Source organism: Staurois parvus, unplaced genomic scaffold, assembly GCF_062004578.1.
Source record: "Staurois parvus isolate SC_StPar_1 unplaced genomic scaffold, SC_StPar_1.0 ptg000267l, whole genome shotgun sequence".
Taxonomy (NCBI): domain Eukaryota; kingdom Metazoa; phylum Chordata; class Amphibia; order Anura; family Ranidae; genus Staurois; species Staurois parvus.
This window is the reverse complement of record NW_028318063.1, coordinates 4,700,518-4,722,089: the sequence shown is the minus strand read 5'-3', so window position 1 is coordinate 4,722,089 and position 21,572 is coordinate 4,700,518. Positions and strand designations below refer to the sequence as shown.

Sequence of the window (21,572 nt, the reverse complement as noted above, 5' to 3'; positions counted from 1 at the left end):
CTCAATAGTATCTCCACTCAACAGATCCACAGCTCACTAGTACTCCTGTACAGTAGATCCCTAGCGCATTGACACCCTTGTTCAGCAGATCCCCAGGAAATTAGTACACTAATTCAGCATTTCCCCTGCTTGGTAGTATCCCCTGCTTTGCTGACCTCCAGCTCAGTAGTAACCCCCAGGTCTGCTGATCTCCAGCTCAGTAGTAACCCCCAGCTCGGCTGATCCCCAGCTCAATAGTAATCCCCAGCTCTGCTCATCCCCCATCTAGTAGTAACCCCCAGCTCTGCTGATCCCCCATCTAATAGTAACCCCCAGCTTTGCCAATCCCCCATCTAGTCGTAATCCCCAGCTCTGCCGATCCCCCATCTAGTAGTAATCCCCAGCTCTGCTGATCCTCTTGTTTGCTGATCCTCCTCTCTCCCAGGTCCCGCTCGCCTCCCACTGTATTGCTCCTGCATTGTGCACCATGTGTGACATTGCTAGTTTCTCCTGCTACTCTGCTGCTCAGTCTTCTCTCTCCAGTCCCAGCCCACCTTCCACTATAGTGTTCTCATGTTGCACACCATGTGTACCATCTGCTAGTTGCTTCCCTCCATTCCGGCCCCTGCTCACCTTCCTGCTGCTCCTCTCTTGACACTTTCTCAGTGCTTCATAGTGCTAGCAGCACCTGCAGCTTATGAGGGACTTTTATTCAGTTTTAGCTCTGCTTTGTTTTGGAGGTATTGCAGGTATGAAATATCGCAGGATGCACTGGGAAATCAACAGGCGAATTAGAAAGACGTCATCAGCAGTCACTTCTGGTTCATGTGAATGTTTTCTGGAAGTGCCTGGTGCAGACATTACATTTGGTGTGCTGCTGAGCAGGGTATTTGTTGAACGAGGGTACCAATGAGCTGGGGATCTGCTGAGTGGGGGTACTATTGAGATAGGGTTCTAAAACACACACACCATTTGACAAGCTTTATCAAAGCTTCAGAAAAGCAGAAGGCACTTTAATGTGTGTTGAAGTCAAAGCAAGTATAAATGAGCCCTACTAGAGAGGAAATCTTCCAATAGTTTTAGTGACCCTGGTGACACCGTGGGATTCCCTCACTTTGGGATTATTTCTCACTTCTTTTTTTGGCTATGGAACAGGAAATGAAGGAAAATCTAAATCTTATCCATAGTTTGACTGAAAAAACCTATGTTATTGGATACCAAGTGTCGGGTTTGCTTGTGTTCTAGGATCGAAAATCCAAAAATTATATTCCTTGCTCAAAGTAATGCAAATCCTTAAGGATGCTCCCAAAACAGTGAATAGATAGCTTGCATCTGTTGTAACGCTGTGTGTATATTGACATTTTCAGTGCATCTATGATTAATATATGATTGTTACAAAGCTGATTTGAGCTAGTTGGGTTACTAATGGACATTAAACTTGTAGTATTTTATTTCCAAAATTACAAGCCACATGCATTAAATTTCACTTGTTCCTACATTATGTGCATGCAACTTTCTACTGGACAGTATAAAATGCTTGCCTTTCTGTCTCACAATCACTTTTTTTTTGTATTAGTTAGAAGTCAGGTAGGCAGTTTCTACTGTGACCCAGAAACCTAATTATAATGTGGCTCTAAAGTTAACTGTACTTGCTTTATTCAGGTATATTGTAATTGTTTTTTTATTAGAGAAAAAATAGCTAATGTACTGTTTGGGTTCTCTTTTCTTTTTTCCTGTACTTGGACAGGCAACATGAAGAAGCGCCTTCTGATGCCAAGTAGGGGTAAGAATTTGAATGTGCCATTGTTCTATTGTTCTTTCTATATAAACTCTCCTTTTTTATTTATTGCATTTTTGCTGTTTGTTATGTGTTGTACTTATATCGCTTGTTTATGTCAATACTGTAAAATATGCCATAGAAAAGGTTACATTTGCTCGCTTTGGCACAGTAGTTTATACTGGACATTTTTCATTCTCTTTCTCTCTCTCTCTCTCTCTCTCTCTCTCTCTCTCTCTCTCTCTCTATCTTGAATTATAGTTTCTGGCCATGAGGTTTTACTCATTTTGTTCAGCATTTTTATGAATATTGCAAGAGATTTATTTTGCTCAGTTGGTAGCATTGACTGTCATTGTCTTAACTGAACCCAGTTCACATGTGCATCCTAGGTTCGGTACATGAAAAAAAATCCAACTTGCTTCATTTTTGATGCTTGAAAATGCACACTATATAGAATTCAATGGTAATGCATCTAAAACGCATGTAAAACACAAATGTAATGCAGATGTGAACCGTCCCTGAAAACTTCTCCCCAGCTAGGAGTATAAATGGTAGTGTATGTTTTATTTTGTCTTTTTTTTCCCTGTTTTTTGTTACTGTTATCTTTTGCAACATGTGTGAAAGGTTGCCTAGTTACAATCCCAAATATATAAAATATTAATTTCAATAGGACTTTCTCTGTGCCAGACGTTTAATCACACATTTTCTCTAGATATATTTTTAATATATAAGATTTAATATAAAAGATATATTTTTAATGATGAATTGTAAAAGATTTGCAGTTTCAAATTTGCTAGTATCACATCAGGTTCAGTAAAATTTGAACCTGTACAATAGAACTCAGACACTTATACTTTGTCGCCCATTCCCCGCAATCGTTTCGTCTTTCATACTTTTACTTACAATTATTGCTATATTAAGATATAGACTTTTCAGGTTTTTAGCACAAATATTGTTCCTACATAGATGCAATTTTAAAATAACACAATAAAGGTGTGGCGACTCGATTTTTCCTGAGTTACTTTCTTCAGAAACAGGGATAATCTGTAGTATAAATATAGCATAATTCACATATTTAAATGCATATACATGATTTTTTAGAACTTTGTTTACCTTTGTTTTTGTTAGTAGACTCTTTACTCACTTTTTTAAAAGAAAAAAAATATAAGGGAGTGAGACAAACTCTAATGCAGGCCATAGATGGGTCGAAAATCGGCAATTAGTGGGTAAATCGGCCGATTTTTTGCCGATAAAAAATCTGCGCATGAGCAGTGACCTGCAAGAGGAAGACAAAAAGAAGAAGAGGAAGAGGGTGAAGAAGAAGAAGAAGAGGAAGAAGAAGAAGAAGAGGATGAGGAAGAAGAAGAGGATACTGAAGAAGAAGAGGATGAGGAAGAAGAAGAGGATGAGGAAGAAGAAGAAGAAGAGGATGAGGAAGAAGAAGAGGATGAGGAAGAAGAAGAGGATGAGGAAGAAGAAGAGGATGAGGAAGAGGATGAGGATGATGAAGAAGAAGAGGACGAGGATGAGGAAGAAGAAGAGGATGAGGATGTAGAAGAAGAGGATGAGGAAGAAGAAGAAGAAGAGGAGGAGGAGGAGGATGAAGAAGAAGATGAGGATGAGGATGAAGAAGAGGATGAAGAAGAATAAGAGGATGAGGATGATGAAGAAGAAGAAGAGGATGATGAAGAAGAAGTAGTATGAAAATAAGAAGAATTCCAGTCCAGCAAAAAGTGTCTCTGCAGAGAGCTCCGCTATTTATGACAGTTCTCTGACAGTTCTTTGACATTTACAGCGGTTGCAACAATGTATCTATTTGTTTCCGAATAAAAACATCTGTATCCTAAATGGAAACAAATAGATACAATGTTTCAACCGCTGTAAATGTGAAGGAACTGTCAGAGAACTGTCAGAAATAGCGGAGCTCTCTGCAGGGACACATTTTGCCAGCTGTAGAAGGGATGAAAATCGGCCGATTTTTTTTTACCATTGATGGTAACGTCGGCCGCTTGAACGACCGAATTTTCGTTTTTTAAAAGAAAAATCTGCCGTTTTTCTCCCCATCTATGGCCTGCATAAGGCTGGCCATAGATGGATTGCTTTTTTTTTTGTTCAGCCAGCAGGCTGGCCAAAAAAATTAACAGATTTCTCTATCCACACAAGTGAGATGAATGAAGGAGTCCCTCCAGCCAAGATATTGTATTTTGACAGTGGAAATCTCTGCCATCAGAACACACTGATTAGCAGCTGCAACCAATTGGTTTTCTAACTTGTTTGTTTGACAGACGTTGGTTTAATGATCATAATGATTCATCATGTTGAATGGTGACAGCCGCACATGAATCAAAAGCATGGACCAGCTAAATTTCAGTCCGTCTATGGCCAGCTTAAGTGGGGAACACAGGGGAAGAGATGCACCAGTGATTCAAACCTGAATTGAAACAATAGTGTAATAAATTCTGTGGGACAGCTGTGGAATGGCTGCAGGAGATCATTCTAAGGCAGGCCATACATTATGCAATTTTCCTTCCACAGATTGAAGGAAAGAATACTGCTCAATTGATGTGTTAATGGAGGAATCCCTCCCACAGTACTATTGTGTGAGAGCTTTCCCCACTGGCGGCTTTAGATGCCGGCAGTGATCTGGCAGAAAAAAACTGACAGGCTGCATTCTGAAGTCAGTTGATAGATTGTCTACAATACAACCAGCCTGCCCATAGATGGATCAAAATTCATCTGGTTTCTACCAAACCAGCTGAATTTCGATCCATCTATGGCCTGCTAAAGGGTAAGTGATTTAAACCTAATCAAGTTAAGAGAGGAAGGATATTGATTTTGTTTGAGGGTACTGAGGGGCCCTATTGGACTTTTCTTTTCTTTACCCATCACCTTCCTTATCATTGATTTGAGATGGCTATTCATTGTTTTAGGAAAACCAAATAGCTCAGTGTGAATCCAAGTGAGACATGAGCAAATGAAAGCATATGGAAACATTGCTGAAAGGTAACTCAGCATTTGCATGCTACATAGTTAGGTTAAAAAAAAACACACACACACACAAAAAAAATAGAAAACCTCCATATACACATCCTATACCCAGCAGCATGCAGCTTTTTTTTAAAGAATCTACTGAGCTAGCCAAAGCTAGTTCTTGAGAGAGTCTCTTTGACATTTTTCACAGCTATTACTGTGAAGAAACATTTCCATACTTGGAAGTTAATTCTCTTTTTCTCCAAATGTAAGGAGTCCTCTGTAAAGACCTGAACATGACTAATGTTACACCAAGTCACTATGTGGACCAGCTATGTACACTGTGTGCACAATTATTAGGCAATTGAGTTTTTTGAACAAATCACAATTTTTATGCTTATTGCCTAACTCCAAGCTGTATAAACTTGAATGCCTATTGGATTTAAGCTTATCAGGTGATGTGTATTTGTGTAATGAAGGAGGGTGTAGCTTAAGGAGATCAACACCCTATATCAAGGTGTGCATAATTATTAAGCAGCTTCTTTTTATCAGGGAAAATGGGCCAAAAAAGATTTAACTGACTGAAAAGTCAAAAATTGTAGAAAGTATTTCAGAGGGATGCGGCACTCTTGAAATTGCTAAGATAATGGTGCTTGATCACAGAACCATCAAACGTTTTGTTGCAAATAGTCAAACGGGTCGCAAGAAACGTGTTAAGAAAAAAAGAAACCCATTATCCTCCAGTGCTGTCATATTCTAGAACTGAAACCTACCTGTAGTGCCCAAAAGTACAAGGTGTCCAGTGTTCAGAGACATGGCCAAGGTAAGGAAGGCTGAAACTAGACCACCACTGAACAAGACACAATTTGAAGACTGGGCAAAGAAATATCTGGAGACAGTTTTTAAAGGTTTTATGCACTGATGAGTGACTCTTGATGGACCAGATAGATGGGCCTATGTCTGGATTAGTAACAGACACAGAACTCCATTTTCATTCAAACGCCAGCAAGGTGTTTGACCTTTTACCTGCTTAATAGATGGAAAAAAATATGGAGTGGCCATGAAACAGCTTTTGATTCAGTTGTCCAATAACTTTTGGTCCCTTGGAAAAGGGGGGATGGCTAATCTTAAGAGCTGTAATTCCTAAACTCTTCCTCCAATTTGGATGTACATACCCTCAAATTAAACCTGAGAAGGTGCACTTTCAGCCCATATCTGTTATACAACTATAGCTTGAATATGTTTTGGTAAATACCTGAAAAAAAGCTAACATTGTGCCTGTGTCCAAATATATAGTATGGACCTAACTATAATTACCCATTTAAACGGTGCATTGAGGTCGGCTTGTAAGTTGGAGACATTTTGTAAGGATATAATTCCACTGCATAGCTTATTGTGGATTTGCACACACTGAAATGGTACTTCTAGTCCGGAACGCTCTATCATTTATAAATAGGACAAAAAGTAAGGGTCCCAACACTGAACCTTGTGTGTGGAGAACTGAGTGAAACACCTTTTACAAAGTACAAGTATACTATATCCACATTCACTCCTTTTTCTAAATTTTGGCTTGCCTCATCATAAAAAGAAATCAGATTTGTTTGACAACGTCTGTCTTTCATGAATCCATGCTGATTATTTTGTAACCACTTCAATACCGGGCACTTTTACCCCCTTCCTGCCCAGGCCAATTTTCAGCTTTCAGCTTTGTCACACTTTGAATAACAATTGCTCAGTCATGCAACACTGTACCCAAATGAAATTTTTATAATTTTTTTTCACACAACTAAACATTTCTTTTGCTGGTTTTTAATCTCCACTGGGATTTTTATTTTTTGCTAAATAAGGGAAAAAAAGACTGAAGAGTTTGGGAAAAAAACATGTTTGTTATAAAATTTTGCAAATAAATAATTGTTCTTCATAAATTTACGTCAGTTGTATTCTGCTATATTTCTTTGTTGAAAATAACCCAAATCAGTGCATATTATTTAGTCTGTAGGAAAGTTATGGAGTCCACAAACTATGGTATATATATATCTGAAAATCAATCAGTCCTGATGTACTGACGACCTATAATTTCTTGAGGCCCAAAAATGTCCGAGCAGTACAGATATCCCCAAAATAACCCCTTTTTAGAAAGTAGACTGTACAAGGTTTTAGTAAGAAGCATGGTGAGGTTTTTTTTTGTTTTTGCATGCTGTTACCAGTGCAGTATAGCGTCGTCATATAAATGGTGTGGCAGTGATCAGGGACACGGACTGGTGACAGTACAAAAAAAAATAATTTAAATTTAACATTTTACTACTCTGGGGAAGTGACCAATATTTTTTTTTTTTTACACATTATGATTGCTTATAGTAATATGACACTTTAACAATTTCTACAGGTTATCAGTGTAAAGTTAGAGGAGGTCTAGTGCTAGAAGTATTGCTCTTGCTCTGATGTTCATGGTGATACCTCACATGTGTGGTTTGAACGCTGTTTACATATGTGTGCATGGCCTACATATGCGTTCACCACTACGCACGAGCACGGGCGGACGGGGGCACTTTAATTATTTTTTTTTTTATTTAATTACATTTTTTTACACTGTCCCGTTAAAAAAAAAATGCCTAATCACTTTTATTCCTATCACAAGGAATGCATCTTTTTATACAGTAGGTCCTCTTCATGGAGAGATATGGGGTCAATGAGACCCCACATCTCTCTACAGTGAGCATTAGATCAAAAAAAGCATTGATCTAGTGCTTTAAAAAAAAATGGCCTTGTTTACAAGGCGCTGGAAATGGAAGTGACGTCGCTCTGGTCCCCCGAAGGCATAGAGATGAGTGGAGGTCATCTTTCCTTCACTTATCCCTATGCCCAGCACCAGGATCGTTTGGTGGTTTCTCAGGTAAGGCTATTTTCTGAACTTGTATCGGTGCTTATTTTCATATTGGGCAAAGACCGATAGGGATGTTTTCGGCCAAAACATTTCGATCACCAAAACTTCGGTGCATCCCTACTTATTACTAATAATATATTTGAAGAATCTTTGGGAGTTTGTTGTACTACCTATTGCAGTCTGTCATTAATTTAGAATTTTTACAGTGTTGATTTTCTTTTTACATATTCTGTTACTCTTTGTAACTTTTAATGATGATAATGTCCATTCATTTTTATATTTGGAAATGCTCTTTTCTTATTATTAATAGTTTTTGTTTATTTGGATGTGAGCCACACAGGGTTTTTTTTAGCCTTTTAAATTTATTACCCATTGGAATATATTTAGCATTGTGTTTGCATAGTCGATTTGAAGTATTCCCATTTCTGTTCTATGTTTTTTTATAACAAAAGTCCCTTCCTGTCTGAATCTTGGAAAATTTGCTGTCCTAAAATTAAGTGTTTTTATCTTTCCATTATATGCTTGTTGTTTGCAGGATAGGTTTACCTTCTGAACATGTTATGCCCATATATAGGGTCTAACATTTTCAAACCCCCATACTTCACCCCCCCCCCCACCTCCTCCTCTCTGTGACAGCAGATGGGGTTCTTCTCCACAATTTAATAACAGCGCGGTTGTGTGGGTCTCCGCATTTATTGCATGTGCATTTATTATTTTAGTAAAGGTTAACTTAACCTTTAAATGAAATCATGTTATGGTCATTGTTGCCTAGATGTTTTTATATGAACATCAGTAATACACTCTGCAATGTTTGAGATTACTAGGCCCAGCAGAGCATCACTTTTGTTGGGGAGTCTGTAAACTGTACCAGAATGTATATATTGGGATAGGTTTATATATTTCCACCCTATTACTGTTCCAGCAGCGCTGTTATTCCAGTCAGATTCAGGGAAGGCAAAGTCCCCCATTATTATCACTGTCCCAGTCCTTGCAGCTCTTCTATCTGTGCAAGAAGCTGAGACTCCACCTCCTCATTAACACTGGGTGGCCTATAACAAACTCCAAATTAACTTTGAAATGTTCCACTTTCCGACTGCCAAATAGCAGATTTACTGCTACAAGGTGGCTGTTGTGTGCAGAATCATGTATATATACTTGATTCTGCACTACTGCATGGAAGGAGCACACCGCTTCTGCTGTGGTTTATCACAGCAGAAGCCGAGCAGCGGGTGCCTGCCACTGGATGGTCGGCACCCGCTGATCGGCGAGGAGAGATACAGGATGGAGCTCTGCATATGTAAACAATACAGAGCTCCATTCTATCAGCATGAATGTGCTGGGTTTTGTTTCCCTGCAAAGCAGGAAATAAAATCCAGCACATCCCTTAGTTAAAGCACCACACTGTGTACACATAAACACTGGTTAGGTCATTAGTGTCACAGTGTCATTAGTCCAGTGACCATGCATATTTTCAGCACTGATTGTGTGATTGTCTGCTGCAATATCGCAGTCCCACTGTAAGTCACTGATCGCCACCATTACTAGTATAAAAATAAAAAATTCCAGCATATATATTCTAGTTTATAGACGCTACAACTTTTGCACAAACCAATCAATATATGCTTAGGCTAGGTTCACACCTATGCAGTTTGTGCTTTTTGCCGTGTGTTTTGCATTTTTTCACATGCGTTTTTTTACACATTTTTGATGCGTTTTGCTTTTTTTTTTTAAAAAAAACTTTTTGCTGGGAAGAATAAAACGTAAAACACATCAAAAACATACTACATGCTTTTTTGCAGCTTCTCCATTGAAGTCTTTAGGACCAAAAACGCAACGTTTTGCGTTTAAAAAAAGTCCCTGACCCTTTTAAAAAAACACACCGGGTGAAGACGCAGAGATGTGAACCTGTCCGATACAAAATCATGTTAAATGCACTGCAAAACGCAGTAGAACGCATAGGTGTGAACCTAGACTTATTTTTAGCAAAAATATGTGGCAGAATACATATTCGCCTAAATTTATGAAGACATTTTGATTTTTAAAATTTTTGTTTTTATTGGATATGTTTTATAGCAGAAAGTAAAAAATATATTTTTTTTGTTTTTTCAAAATTGTCGGTCTTTCTTTGTTTATAGTGCAAAGAAATTAAAAAGCCAGTGGTGATCAAATACAGTGCCACCAAAAGAAAGCCCTATTTGTGGGGAAAAAAATGACATAAATTTAATTTATGTACATCGTTGCATTACCGCACAATTGTCAGTTCAGGGGTGTGGACATTTTTTAAAAAACTACTTGTCCAGGGACTAAATCAGGGCCCCAATCTACTTGTCCCTCATGACAATCTACTTGTCCTGATAATTTTTTTTTTTTTTTAACCAAAACCGTATTTAAATCGGAGGTGATTTTAGGAATGTCTGGGGAATTTTAAAAACAAACAGTTCTTTATGGTGACTTTAACGTGTAATATTTTTACCATTGCGCTGTTTTTCTCCTCCCCCCCCCTCCCTGCCTGTCTCCAGCACCACACCCAGGGACTAGCAGGGAGGGGAGAGACCTTGCAGTGTAATGAACGATGATTGGCTGTTCGTCAGGGCTTATACTTTATCCCTTTTGCTGCCAAAGCCGTTCTTGCGTTTTCGCTGCCAGAGCCGTTTTTGTGTTTTTTGCACACGTTTAAAAAATCATTTTAGTCCTGAAGATTACATAAAATCCCCAAACATTATATATTTTCTGAAAGCAGAGACCCTAGAGAATAAAACAGTGGTAGTTCCATGATTTTACCTCAAAATTTTACCGCAGAGTCCCCTATGTGATGATTTTTGGTGACAGGTTCTCTTTGAGACTTCCAAGATCTAAAAGACACTGCATGTCTCCCCTCTGCTCCACTGATTGTAATGTGGTGCACATGCACCATATTACATTTATTCCCGGGGATTGTATTACAATCTCTCACCGGGGACCCGGAAGTGACATCATAATGTCACTTCTGGGTCAGCACAAGAAGAGGAGGGGAGCGGACTTATCTGCTCTTCTCCCTCCCCTCTAGCCGACGGCGAGCCGGGCCCGCAGATGGGGAACCTCACGCCTGGGGCGCGGAGAGGCTGGCACTGTGTGAAAGCAATCGGCGGCAGCGCTGCATGAGGACTAACCAGCTAAATACTAGTTCACTTCGTGCACCAAAGCTTGCAACTCTTCTGTTTTGCTTGGCAGACTTCTTTAGTAATTAGTGCATTAATGAACAAACATTTTAATTCATTGCCAAATTTTTCACTTGTGTTTTGCAGTATAAACAGTACGATAATTGCCAATGGTTGTTTGTAAAATGAGAAGCTCCTTATTATCTGCCATAACCCTCCCTCTATTTCATTCCACCCTCCATTAATGTCTAACTTCTCTGCCCCATTATATTCTAATTCTCTCTTTTCTCAATCCTAGTTTAACCATTTGCCGTCCGCCCTATGGCCGAATGGCGAGCGGCAAATGTCATCAGCATTCCGGGTGGACGCCATATGGCGTCCTCCCGCACATGCACAGATTGCGCTCCTGCAGAGCGGTGCAGCGGCGCAATCTGTCACCGGCCGTGTACCTCGGACACGGCTGATGACAGATCTGAGTATCGGCCCCGTTGCCAGTACCATGTGACCTGCTGTGACCAATCACAGCAGGTCACATGACAGTTGTATACAATGGATGGCTTCATTCATGCCATCCATTGTATACTAGTGTCTAGCTGTGAATGGTCACAGCTAATCACATGCACATGTCATGTGATTAGCTGTGGCCAAATCACAGCTAAGCACAAAAAAAAAAAAAACATGAATGAATTGATGTAATTCAGGTAAATGCTTGCTTATAGCAAAGTAATTATTTGCTATACGCAAATTGTGTAAAAAAAAAAAAAAATACTGATCACTTCCCCAAAGTAGTACAATGTTACTATCGTAACATTGTACTACTTTGGTCATAGTGAAATATGAAAAAAAATCTTAAAAAAAAAATTAATAAAAAATTTAAAAATATATATATATATTTTTTTTCATACTGTCACCAGTCAGTGTCCCTGATCACCGCCATGCCAGTTATATGATGACGCTGTACTGCACTGGTGACAATATGTAAAACAAAATAGTGAAACTAATTTTTTTAATTTTTTCATTTTCCGAAAAATTATTACAAAAAAAATACAACTTCAAAAAACTCGCCATGCCTCTTATAAAGTACGTCGGACTGTCTACTTTGCAAAAAGGGGTCATTTGGGGGATATCTGTACTGTTCTGACATTCTTGGACCTCAAGAAATTAGATTGGCTGTCAGTACTTCAGGATTGATCAATATTCAGATCTATACCATAGTTTGTGAACTCTATAACTTTCCTACAAACTAAAAAATACATCCTAATTTGGGTTATTTTCACCAAAGACATGTAGCAGAATACATCTCGGCCTAAATTTATGAAGAACAATTATTTATTTGCAAACTTTTATAACAGAAACAAAAAAAAAAACTTTTTTTTTCAAAATTTTTGGTCTTTTTTTTGTTAATTTAGCAAAAAATAAAAACCCCAGTGGTGATTAAATACCACCAAAAGAAAGCTCTAGTTGTGTGAAGAAAATGATAAAATTGTAGTTTGGGTACAATGTTGTATGACCGTGCAATTGTCATTCAAAGTGTGAGAGCGCTGAAACCTGAAAACTGGCCTGGGCAGGAAGGTGTAAAATTTCCTGGTATTGAATTGGTTAAATACTCCTCCACCCTTCCCATAAACCTCTCCTCAGCACAACAGACCCCCTTCCATTTAGGTGAAAACCATCTATAGCATATTGGTTGTGCCCCATGTGGCTATAAATATTAGAAATTGTCATTATTATGAAATGAGAGGAATACTGGAATTTTATACTAAGAATTTTATACTTTTGTTTTGATTCAGGTTTGAGGCATTGTTGCATCTCTTCCCCTGCAGTCCCTGCCTAGAGTTTGCCCCCATTTATTCCCTCTTATGAAATGATACACAAACACATTGATTTAACTGCTTTCCCGCCACCCTATAGCAGAAATACTACTACAGGGCTGCGCAAAATTATGTATATATATGTGATTTGCATTTCCAGGTAGGGGGCGTGCGCGCCACCCTGAAGATGTTGATCTCCGGGTCCCGGTCGGAGATTGCCTGCCGGCACCTGGCGATCGCCGAGAAACCTGTATCTAAACACATGTCTCTCTCTTGCCAGCAGTAACATGCTGCTGTGTATTTCTCTGCTGTACAGTTTCCCTAGTAAAATAGCACACAGTTAACCCTTTGGTCTCCCCAGATGTTAACCCCTTCCTGCCCAGTGTCATTAGTACAGTGTCAGTACTCTTTATTAGCACTGATCACTGTATTAGTGTCACTGAGGATGTCAGTGGCAGTTAGTTCCCCTCCAGTGTCAGAATGCCCTCCTCAGTCCTGCTATAAGTTGCTGATTGCTGCCATTACTAGAATAAAAAATATAAAAATTAATATTCCAGTGTATATATACCGCCATTTGTAAATGCTACAACTTTCATGTAAACCAATTAATTTACACGTATTGAGATTTTGTTTAGCAAAGACGTGCAGCAGAATACATTTTTGCCTAAATTTATGACAAAATTAGATTGTTAAAAATTTTTTATTGGATATGTGTTATAGCAAAAAGTCAAAAATATTGTTTTGCTTTTTTTCAAAATTGTCAGTGTTTTTTTGTTTATAGCTCAAAAAATAAAAACTGTACAGGTGATCAAATACCACCCAAAGAAATCTCTATTTATGGAGAAAAAAAGCACATACATTTTATTTATGTACAGTGTTGCATGACCGCGCAATTGTCAGTTAAAGGAAAGCAGCGCCATATCTCAAAACATTTCCTGCTCAGGAAGGGGGGTAAATCCTCTGAAGGGCAAGTGGTTAAAGCATTGAGTAAAAAGTCTACTAATGTCAACAACGTTCTCAAAAATTCTATATATATGTTTAATATGTGAAATTAATATCCTTTATTTATAATATAGCTTTTCCCTGTTTCTGAAGAAGCTGACCATGAAATGCTTCAAGCTAGAGCAAGCACCATGTACAGCGCAAAATTTTATCCATGTATAATCCATGTATAACATGATTTGTGTTAAAAGCTAGAAGGGCCATACCCTGATTTAGCAATTATTGCAAGTAAATGTACGTGGCACTAAACACGTACCAGGCAATGGATGACTAGGAATAAGTGTCTATTTAATGTTTAGGTTCAACATTTATTGATACTGTGCAAGTTTTAAATGGCAAAGATTTTACAGTGTATCAACAAAAATGTAGCTTTTTATATGGAAAATAATGTGTGATTAATGTCTTGAAACAAGAGTCCCATTGAAATTAACATTGTATATCTTTGGTTTTAAAAGGGATGTGGGGCCTATGATCACCCACCAATCCACTTGTACTCCTGTAATAACTTCCTTTAAAATCAACCTTCTTACTTTTTTATGTCCAGTTCTGTGTCATGTCTTAGTAATTTGTACTTCTGTGTACAGACTGAATTGCTAGCTATCTTTTGTATGTGCTTATATTGTTACTGCACATATTTAGGGTCTTTGATACATGTACATACATAAACACTGCTGTCAAAATGCATAAAAACTTGATAACTGCAGATGAGATTTAAACAAGTGAATGGTGATTTCTATGTGTCTGTATAACTTATCATAATGATTGAATATGAAATGAATCTATTTTAGTCCTACTCCATACTACAGTGAGGAACAGAAGTATTTGAACACCCTGTGATTTTGCAAGTTCTCCCACTTAGAAATCATGGACGGGTCTGAAATTCACATTGTAGGTGCATTCCCACTCAGAGACAGAATTAAAAAAAAAAATTCAGGAAATCACATTGTATGATTTTTAAAGAATTTATTTGTCTTGCACTGCTGAACACAAGTATTTGAACACCTAAAAAAATCAGTGTTAATATTTGGTACAGAAGCCTTTGTTTGCAATTACAGAGGTCAGACGTTTCCTGTAGTTCTTGACCAGGTTTGCACACACTGCAACAGGGATTTTGGCCACTCCTCCACACAGATCTCCTCTAGATCTGTCAGGTTTCGGGGTTCAACTTCCACCAAAGATGTTCCAACTTTTCAACTCCCCGGGTTTCAACTCCCTTCAAAGATGTTCTATTGGATTTAGGTCTGGAGACTGGCTAAGCCACTCCAGAACCTTTATATGCTTCTTACGGAGCCACTCCTTGTTTATCCTGGCTGTGTGCTTCGGGTCGTTGTCATGCTGGAAGACCCAGCCACGACCCATCTTCAATGCTCTGACTGAGGGAAGGAGGTTGTTGCTCAAAATCTCACAATAAATGGCCCCATTCATCCTCTCCTTAATACAGTGCAGTCGTGCTGTCCCCTTTGCAGAAAAGCACCCCCAAAGCATGATGTTACCACCCCCATGCTTCACAGTAGGGATGGTGTTCTTGGGATGCAACTCATCCTTCTTTTATCTCCAAACATGACCAGTGACGTTTAGACCAAAAAGTTCTACTTTGGTCTCATCTGACCACATGACTTTCTCCCATGCCTCCTCTGGATCATCCAGATGGTCATTGGCAAACTTCAGACGGGCCTGGACATGTGATGACTTGAGCAGGGGAACCTTCCATGCGATGCATGATTTGAAACCATGACGGCGTAGTGTTCTACCGACAGTGACCTTTGAAACTGTGGTCCAGGCTCTCTTCATGTCATTGACCAGCTCCTCCCTTGTAGTTCTGGGCTGATTCCTTACTTTTCTTATCAGTGATACCCCACGAGGTGAGATCTTGCATGGAGCCCCAGTCCAAGGGAGACTGACAGTCGTCTTTAGCCTCTTCCATTTTCTAACAATTGCTCCAACAGTTGATCTATTTTCACCAAGCTGCTTGGCAATTGCCCCGTAGCCCTTTCCAGCCTTGTGGAGCTCCACAGTTTTGTCTCTGGTGTCTTTTGACAGCTTGTTGGTCTTGCCCATGGTAGTAGTTGGCGTTTGACTGTGGGATGGACAGGTGTCTTTAAAGAGCTCATGCAGGTGCTACTAAGTTATACTAATGAGTGGAGTAGAGGTGGACTTTTTAAAGGCACAGTAACAGGTCTTTAAGAGCCAGAATTCTTGCTGTTTCTTAGGTGTTCAAATACTTAAGTTCAGCAGTGCAAGACAAATAAATTCTTTAAAAATCATACAATGTGATTTCCTCACTTGTTTTTAAATTGGGGAATGCACCTACAATGTGAATTTCAGACCCCTCCATGATTTCTAAGTGGGAGAACTTGCAAAATCGCAGGGTGTTCAAATACTTCTGTTCCTCACTGTATATACAAATCGTAATGAAATTAAGAGAAACAGTTTGTGAACCTATAAAAATTATCTGGATCATCTGATGTTCATCTAGTCTTAAAAATAAACCAGGAAAGTCAGGTGTTTAACACATAGAACATTGTATATATTTTTCCACATTTGTTTATTTTATATTAAAACCATAAACAAACATGTATTATGTTGTAGTATGATGTGGTGGCTGTATTTATTTTCGTTTTGTTAAGGCTTTTTTTCACCCTATTTTCAACTTTAACAGACCTAGCAGTCCAGCAAAAGTGGCAGTTAGAGGGTTGAGACAAATGATTTACCGCTGACAAGGGTGCTTTCAATGGTCAGCATTTATTCATTTATGTAAAACCTTTAGTTAACTCCATGGTCTCCCCAGACTGACAATTTTTCTGTCCAAAGGTGTCTGCTTTACCACTTCATCCAGAATGCAAACACTCGAAGGGCTGGTTCACTCCACAGTTTCTGCCTTCTGGATGCGTTTCTGCATGTGTGTTTGTGATGCGTTACATTGTGTGTTTGATGCATTTTCCCCCTATTTTTTCTTCCTCTCAGATCAGGACATGCGCGTTCCGGTTTGTTTTTTTATGAGTTTTCTGGTGCATTTTAGAAGTGTCTTGCCATGTTGCAGGTGCATTCAATACAGATAAAATGCAGCATATTCTACTTTTGTGGACTGCACTGGAACGCACTGCACTGGTGTGAACTAGGGAAGTGAAATACATGGAAAACACTGTGCATGCGTTTTGATGCAAATTTAAAAAAACCCATTAGCTTGCATCTGGTGTGAATCATCCCTAAGATGGGAAGTGTGTTACTGGCCAGATCACCAGTTGAAATAAAGGGCTCATGCACACGGTATGAAAAGTGCTGTTTGTACATACATCTGATGGGGTTTTTTTCATCCTGTAAAAGCACTTCTATGTTAGCATATGTAGCCATGCACACATAGGTTTTTACAGACATATTAGAAGGAGAGCATTTACAGGCTGAAAAAAACATCACCAGCACATTCAGATGAGGAACTTTTGAGCAGAAAAAAGTTAGAGGTGCGTAAATGGGTCTAAATGTGTCTAAACAAGCTTAAACATTAGACATATTTAGAGCTTGAATGTTCATTCAGATTCCATTTTTCAGTATTAATCAAAAACTAAAATATCAGTTTTAGATGGACTGACACTTTAAAGTGGTTGTAAACCCTTACATATAAGTAAGTACCCTTACATAGTGAAGTGCCTAGCCCCAGGTGGTGCACATAAATGAAACCGATCCTCCTACATTAGACATACCTGTATCTGCACCTTCTCTCCTCTACAGCCATTCAAACAATGTACACAGCATTTCTCAGCTCCAGAATGCAGGGTATGGGATCTGATGTCACACACTGCACAGCAGGGAGCTGAGTGTAATATGAGACCTGAATAGAGGAAAAGGGCACACGCCCCTCTACTCTGTTTCATAAGGAAACAGGCATTGCTGAGGCTGGCTATCACCTGCTGTGTGGGGGAGTCTCCAGAGATTGCTTGGTGTTGGCCTAGACCTGATAAGTGACTCATGCAGATAGCAAAGGAATGATAAAGCAGAAATCACACTGTATTCTTTGGATTTAAGCAAGTACACACTATACAAGGATATGCTTTAATTTTTCATTTCAGGGGTTTACAGCCACTTTAATATTTGTTTCATGCCTGCTGTGTGTATATAATTTTCTCTGTTTGAAATGAGCTGTTCTGCTTGAATTGTTGTCCCTAGTTTTCTGATTTTTTTTTTCTTGGGGGGGGGGGGACTTCTGTGCAGAATGCAGGTTTTCCTGTAAAGTGGATTTTTTTTAAATGTTCTGTTTAGTTGAATGATGGTGACAAAAATGCAGTTCCTGTGTTTCTCATTCTAAAGGTTTACAATTTTTCTTCAAGGAAACCTGTCATGAGAGCCTGCTATAGCTGGCCTCTGCTTCTAAAAATGCAAGCTGCCTTGCTGTTGTGCTGACATTCATGCATCATAGTGCTTTGAGTCTCTGATTTCTAAATACGAATGTAGAAAGGGACTTCTGCCTTTTTCATATAAATTGGTGATCTACACTAGCAGTTGACTGCATTAGTCATCCTCTTAACGCAAGTTTAATGATAACACTGTTCAACAGGTAAAAAGTTTTGGGCATAAAATTAGCTAATCTTACATAATTTTGGGGTGCTGAAAACGAAAATGACCCTAAAAAATGTTGATTGGCTCTAGTTTCCATGATATATTCACCCATCTAATGACGTAAGCCATTCAAAATTATGATGCAACTTCAGCTGCATATTGCGCAATTGATACTGGTGACCAATAGAAAATTGCATGTATACTGAGATGATGCAATATTAGCCTTTAATTGCATCACTTCACTACATAAAAGCTGCAGTATCTGTAGCTGATTGTAGTTCGACAGCGTCTTTACATTTCGTTTTATGCTTATATAGGCTACTCAGTAATGCCTCGAACTTGTGTGAATAAAGCAGATAATTTCTGCTATATCTGCGGTGAAATAACTTTTATCTCACAAAAAAGGAGGATAACAGGAATGCTTAAGAAAGTCTACAACTTGTATTTTGGCTGCAAGATAGGAGACCAGGACAAGAGCTGGGCACCACATATATGCTGCAATTCTTGTGGGACGGCACTGGAGCAATGGTTGAATGGAAAAAAGGCATCTATGCCTTTCGCTGTGCCAATGATTTGGAGAGAGCCAACAGATCATGTTAGTAATTGTTACTTTTGAATGGTGGCTCCAATTGTAAAAGGGCTAAATAAGAAGAAAAAGTTATCTGTGCACTATCCAAATATTCCATCGGCAATACGTCCAGTTCCTCACGGAGAGGGGCTACCAATTCCTAAAGCACCAGAATCCTTCGTGGTTGAGTCAAGTGAGGAAGAACCTGAAGCGTGTAGTCACGTGCAGTTGTAAGAGATAGCCCTTTCCTCGAATACAAGAGAAAAGCCAAGAGAAGCAAAACCGACACAAACTGAAGACAAAACTAGTGAGAATCCTAAGTATTAAAATGATTCAACTTCGCTTATGGCTATAATTTTTCTTGGTAATCCTATGCAATATATTATGCCATTTAGGCTTTGTTATGTAGTCAATATCACTTGCTTTATATTTGTGGAAAGACATCTATCTATATAATTATTGTGCATTATGTAGTCATTACGCCTATAGTAGAAAACTTTCCGTTTACAGAAAAACTAGAGCCAATTGACAAATTTCATTGTTATATTTGAACTCAGAATGTGAAATTCATTAAGAAATGGATCCTTTTGTTTCCAAAACTGGCAAAAAATAAAAATTTGTTGAACAGTGTAATCAGACTTTTCATATTGCGTACATAATGTTTACCCATGCACATTAATGTCGCTATCAGAAATACAAACATGATCCTATAATAGAGAGTACAAAAAAAATACCTGGTGCTGTCTCTTGAACATGGAACCCTAATAAAAGGTGCAAATTTAGCGTTCTGCTTTGGACTCAAGATTAAAGTGGGTGAACTTAAAAGGTGCCTGAACTTTAAAGCCTATGTAGTGTAACCACTTTACTCATATGCCACAGTCAGTCACATGTTCTAATTGCCTCACCACAGTTGTCACTACTTCACATAATCAAATAACACTCATGCACTTAAACTAAATCTGACCTGTCCTAAATATTTTTTCAGGTAACAACGGTGCTGAAGTCTGGTTCCTGCAACTACCTTGGTTAATCTTCAAATTAATCTTTGTGGAGCCCCTTGGATCTCAAACTCAGGAGATCTCGACTTCTACCCAAGTTGAGGTTAAGTTTTGTAGGGCACCATTTGTCATTTAGCTCTTTACTACCCTTTGAAGTTCTGACTTTTGGCAGTTGAATGACAATAGGTGGAACTTAGCATCTCAACCTGGGCAGAAGTTGAGGCTGCATGTACAGTTTGCTTGTAGGATACAGGTGATCTCCGCAAGGAGGCAGGAATCTCAGATTCTTGCAGGCACATCAATGCCTGTGGACTTTAGTATTGTGGTTACCTTAGAAACATTTAGGCCAGATCAGATTCGCTTTAATGTGAACCTTGACGTGTATGCGAAAGGATTGATGTTGCAAACCTTTTCAGCCAATAAACATTTTTTCGTTTGTGAGAAATTTCTGAGACGGGTTCTAGGTCCCTTAAGCCATCCACCTCTTGAAGGGGACATTGGTCCCTAACAGTTCAAGCTCGCCAAGGCAGCAGAGAAGCCCTCCTTCTCCACATGAGGTTTTGCCACCACCTGCCCAGTGTAAGGTGGGGGACATATTCTAGCATTCACAGACTATTGGCTAACCAATACCTCGGAAAATTGATTTGCAAAATGTTAGCCTGGGAGTACAAGATTGAGTTTCTTGCATGGCACTTTTATCCTCAGCAGTTGGCTAGTGAGGGATTCCTGGCCTAAATTGTGGTGATTCCAGCTGAAGAAAGATTTCGAGAGTATTCCTCAAACTTCTGAATCCCATTTTTAGTGGCATCCCTGCACTGGAAACTTTTTGCCATCCATAGATATCAAGGGAGCGTACCTCCATCAACCCATTATCCAGGGAAGCTAGCAGTTCTAGTGCTTTTTGTAGGGAAGGAGGTACTATCTCCTTGTAAGAGGTACTCTCATAAGGAAAAGGAAGGCGAGAGATTTTAGTGGTTGAAATGCTGATTACATGCAGCGCTACTGAAATATTATACAGACTAGGCACTAATACATACTGTTTGTGTCATAGCATAATCTTATATTCATAGTATGATATTAATATAGTGGATGAAGGTTGGATTCAGTACATTGATTAAAAAATAATTCTAGACATTAAACCTTATGCAATATTGTTAAAAATTATATGTAATGAAATACATAAATATTCTGAAAAGAAAATGACAACTAGAGTCAAAATAAAAGTACATTTTCCATGCCTTTTAAGGTAATATGTAAGTAAATACTACTCTGAGAATATAGTAGGTGTAATGAATTCATAAAAAAGATTAACCAAAAAATTATTTGTTTTACATGTATTATGATTACTATATAAGAAAGTAAATACTAATACTTAAGAGTAAAATAAGAATAATTACATGGATATTAGATATATTGCTAATCTGAAGCAGCTATTTTAAAGCTGTTATTTTGTGGCTACAATAGTAACACCAATACTGGTAAAAACTAACAAAATATTCCTACAAAACAGAAATATGTAATACATTGTATACGAGGATAATCGATGAACTGGTGATAGTATATTGGAAGTCAAAACAGGTAAGTCAAAAATCCTTATATCTTCTTCCAATATCCTTGGACAGACTCAAGAGCATGTGCCAGAGGGTACCCAGTGATCTAGAACTTTTCAGGCAAAGCATTGTGTTTTTTTTTTCACAATTTATGAGAGATTTAACAGTGTCTCTAGGTTTTCCTCCTTAGTTAGTTCTCCTAGCCCCTTTCCCAACCCTGGTTTTTGCTATATGCAAGTCAGTACACAGTGCATATGTTTTTTAGGGAGGATAATCTTTACAGCACATTCACCAAACACTTATCAATTAAATCTTCAAACTCTTCAGAAAATTGTGTACAAGATG

General features: G+C 38.6%; 1 protein-coding gene across 7 annotated transcripts in view; it reads left to right on the top strand.

The window, feature by feature from the left end:
* The window catches only part of MTA1 (metastasis associated 1), a 388,726-nt gene that overhangs the window by 304,637 nt on the left and 62,517 nt on the right, over positions 1 to 21,572 (top strand). For all 7 annotated transcript variants that reach the window (XM_089681495.1, XM_089681494.1, XM_089681493.1 and 4 more), the window contains exon 17: positions 1,727 to 1,762. In XM_089681495.1, the coding sequence (XP_089537621.1) occupies positions 1,727 to 1,762 (36 nt within the window). The remainder of the gene's footprint in view (positions 1 to 1,726; positions 1,763 to 21,572) is intronic.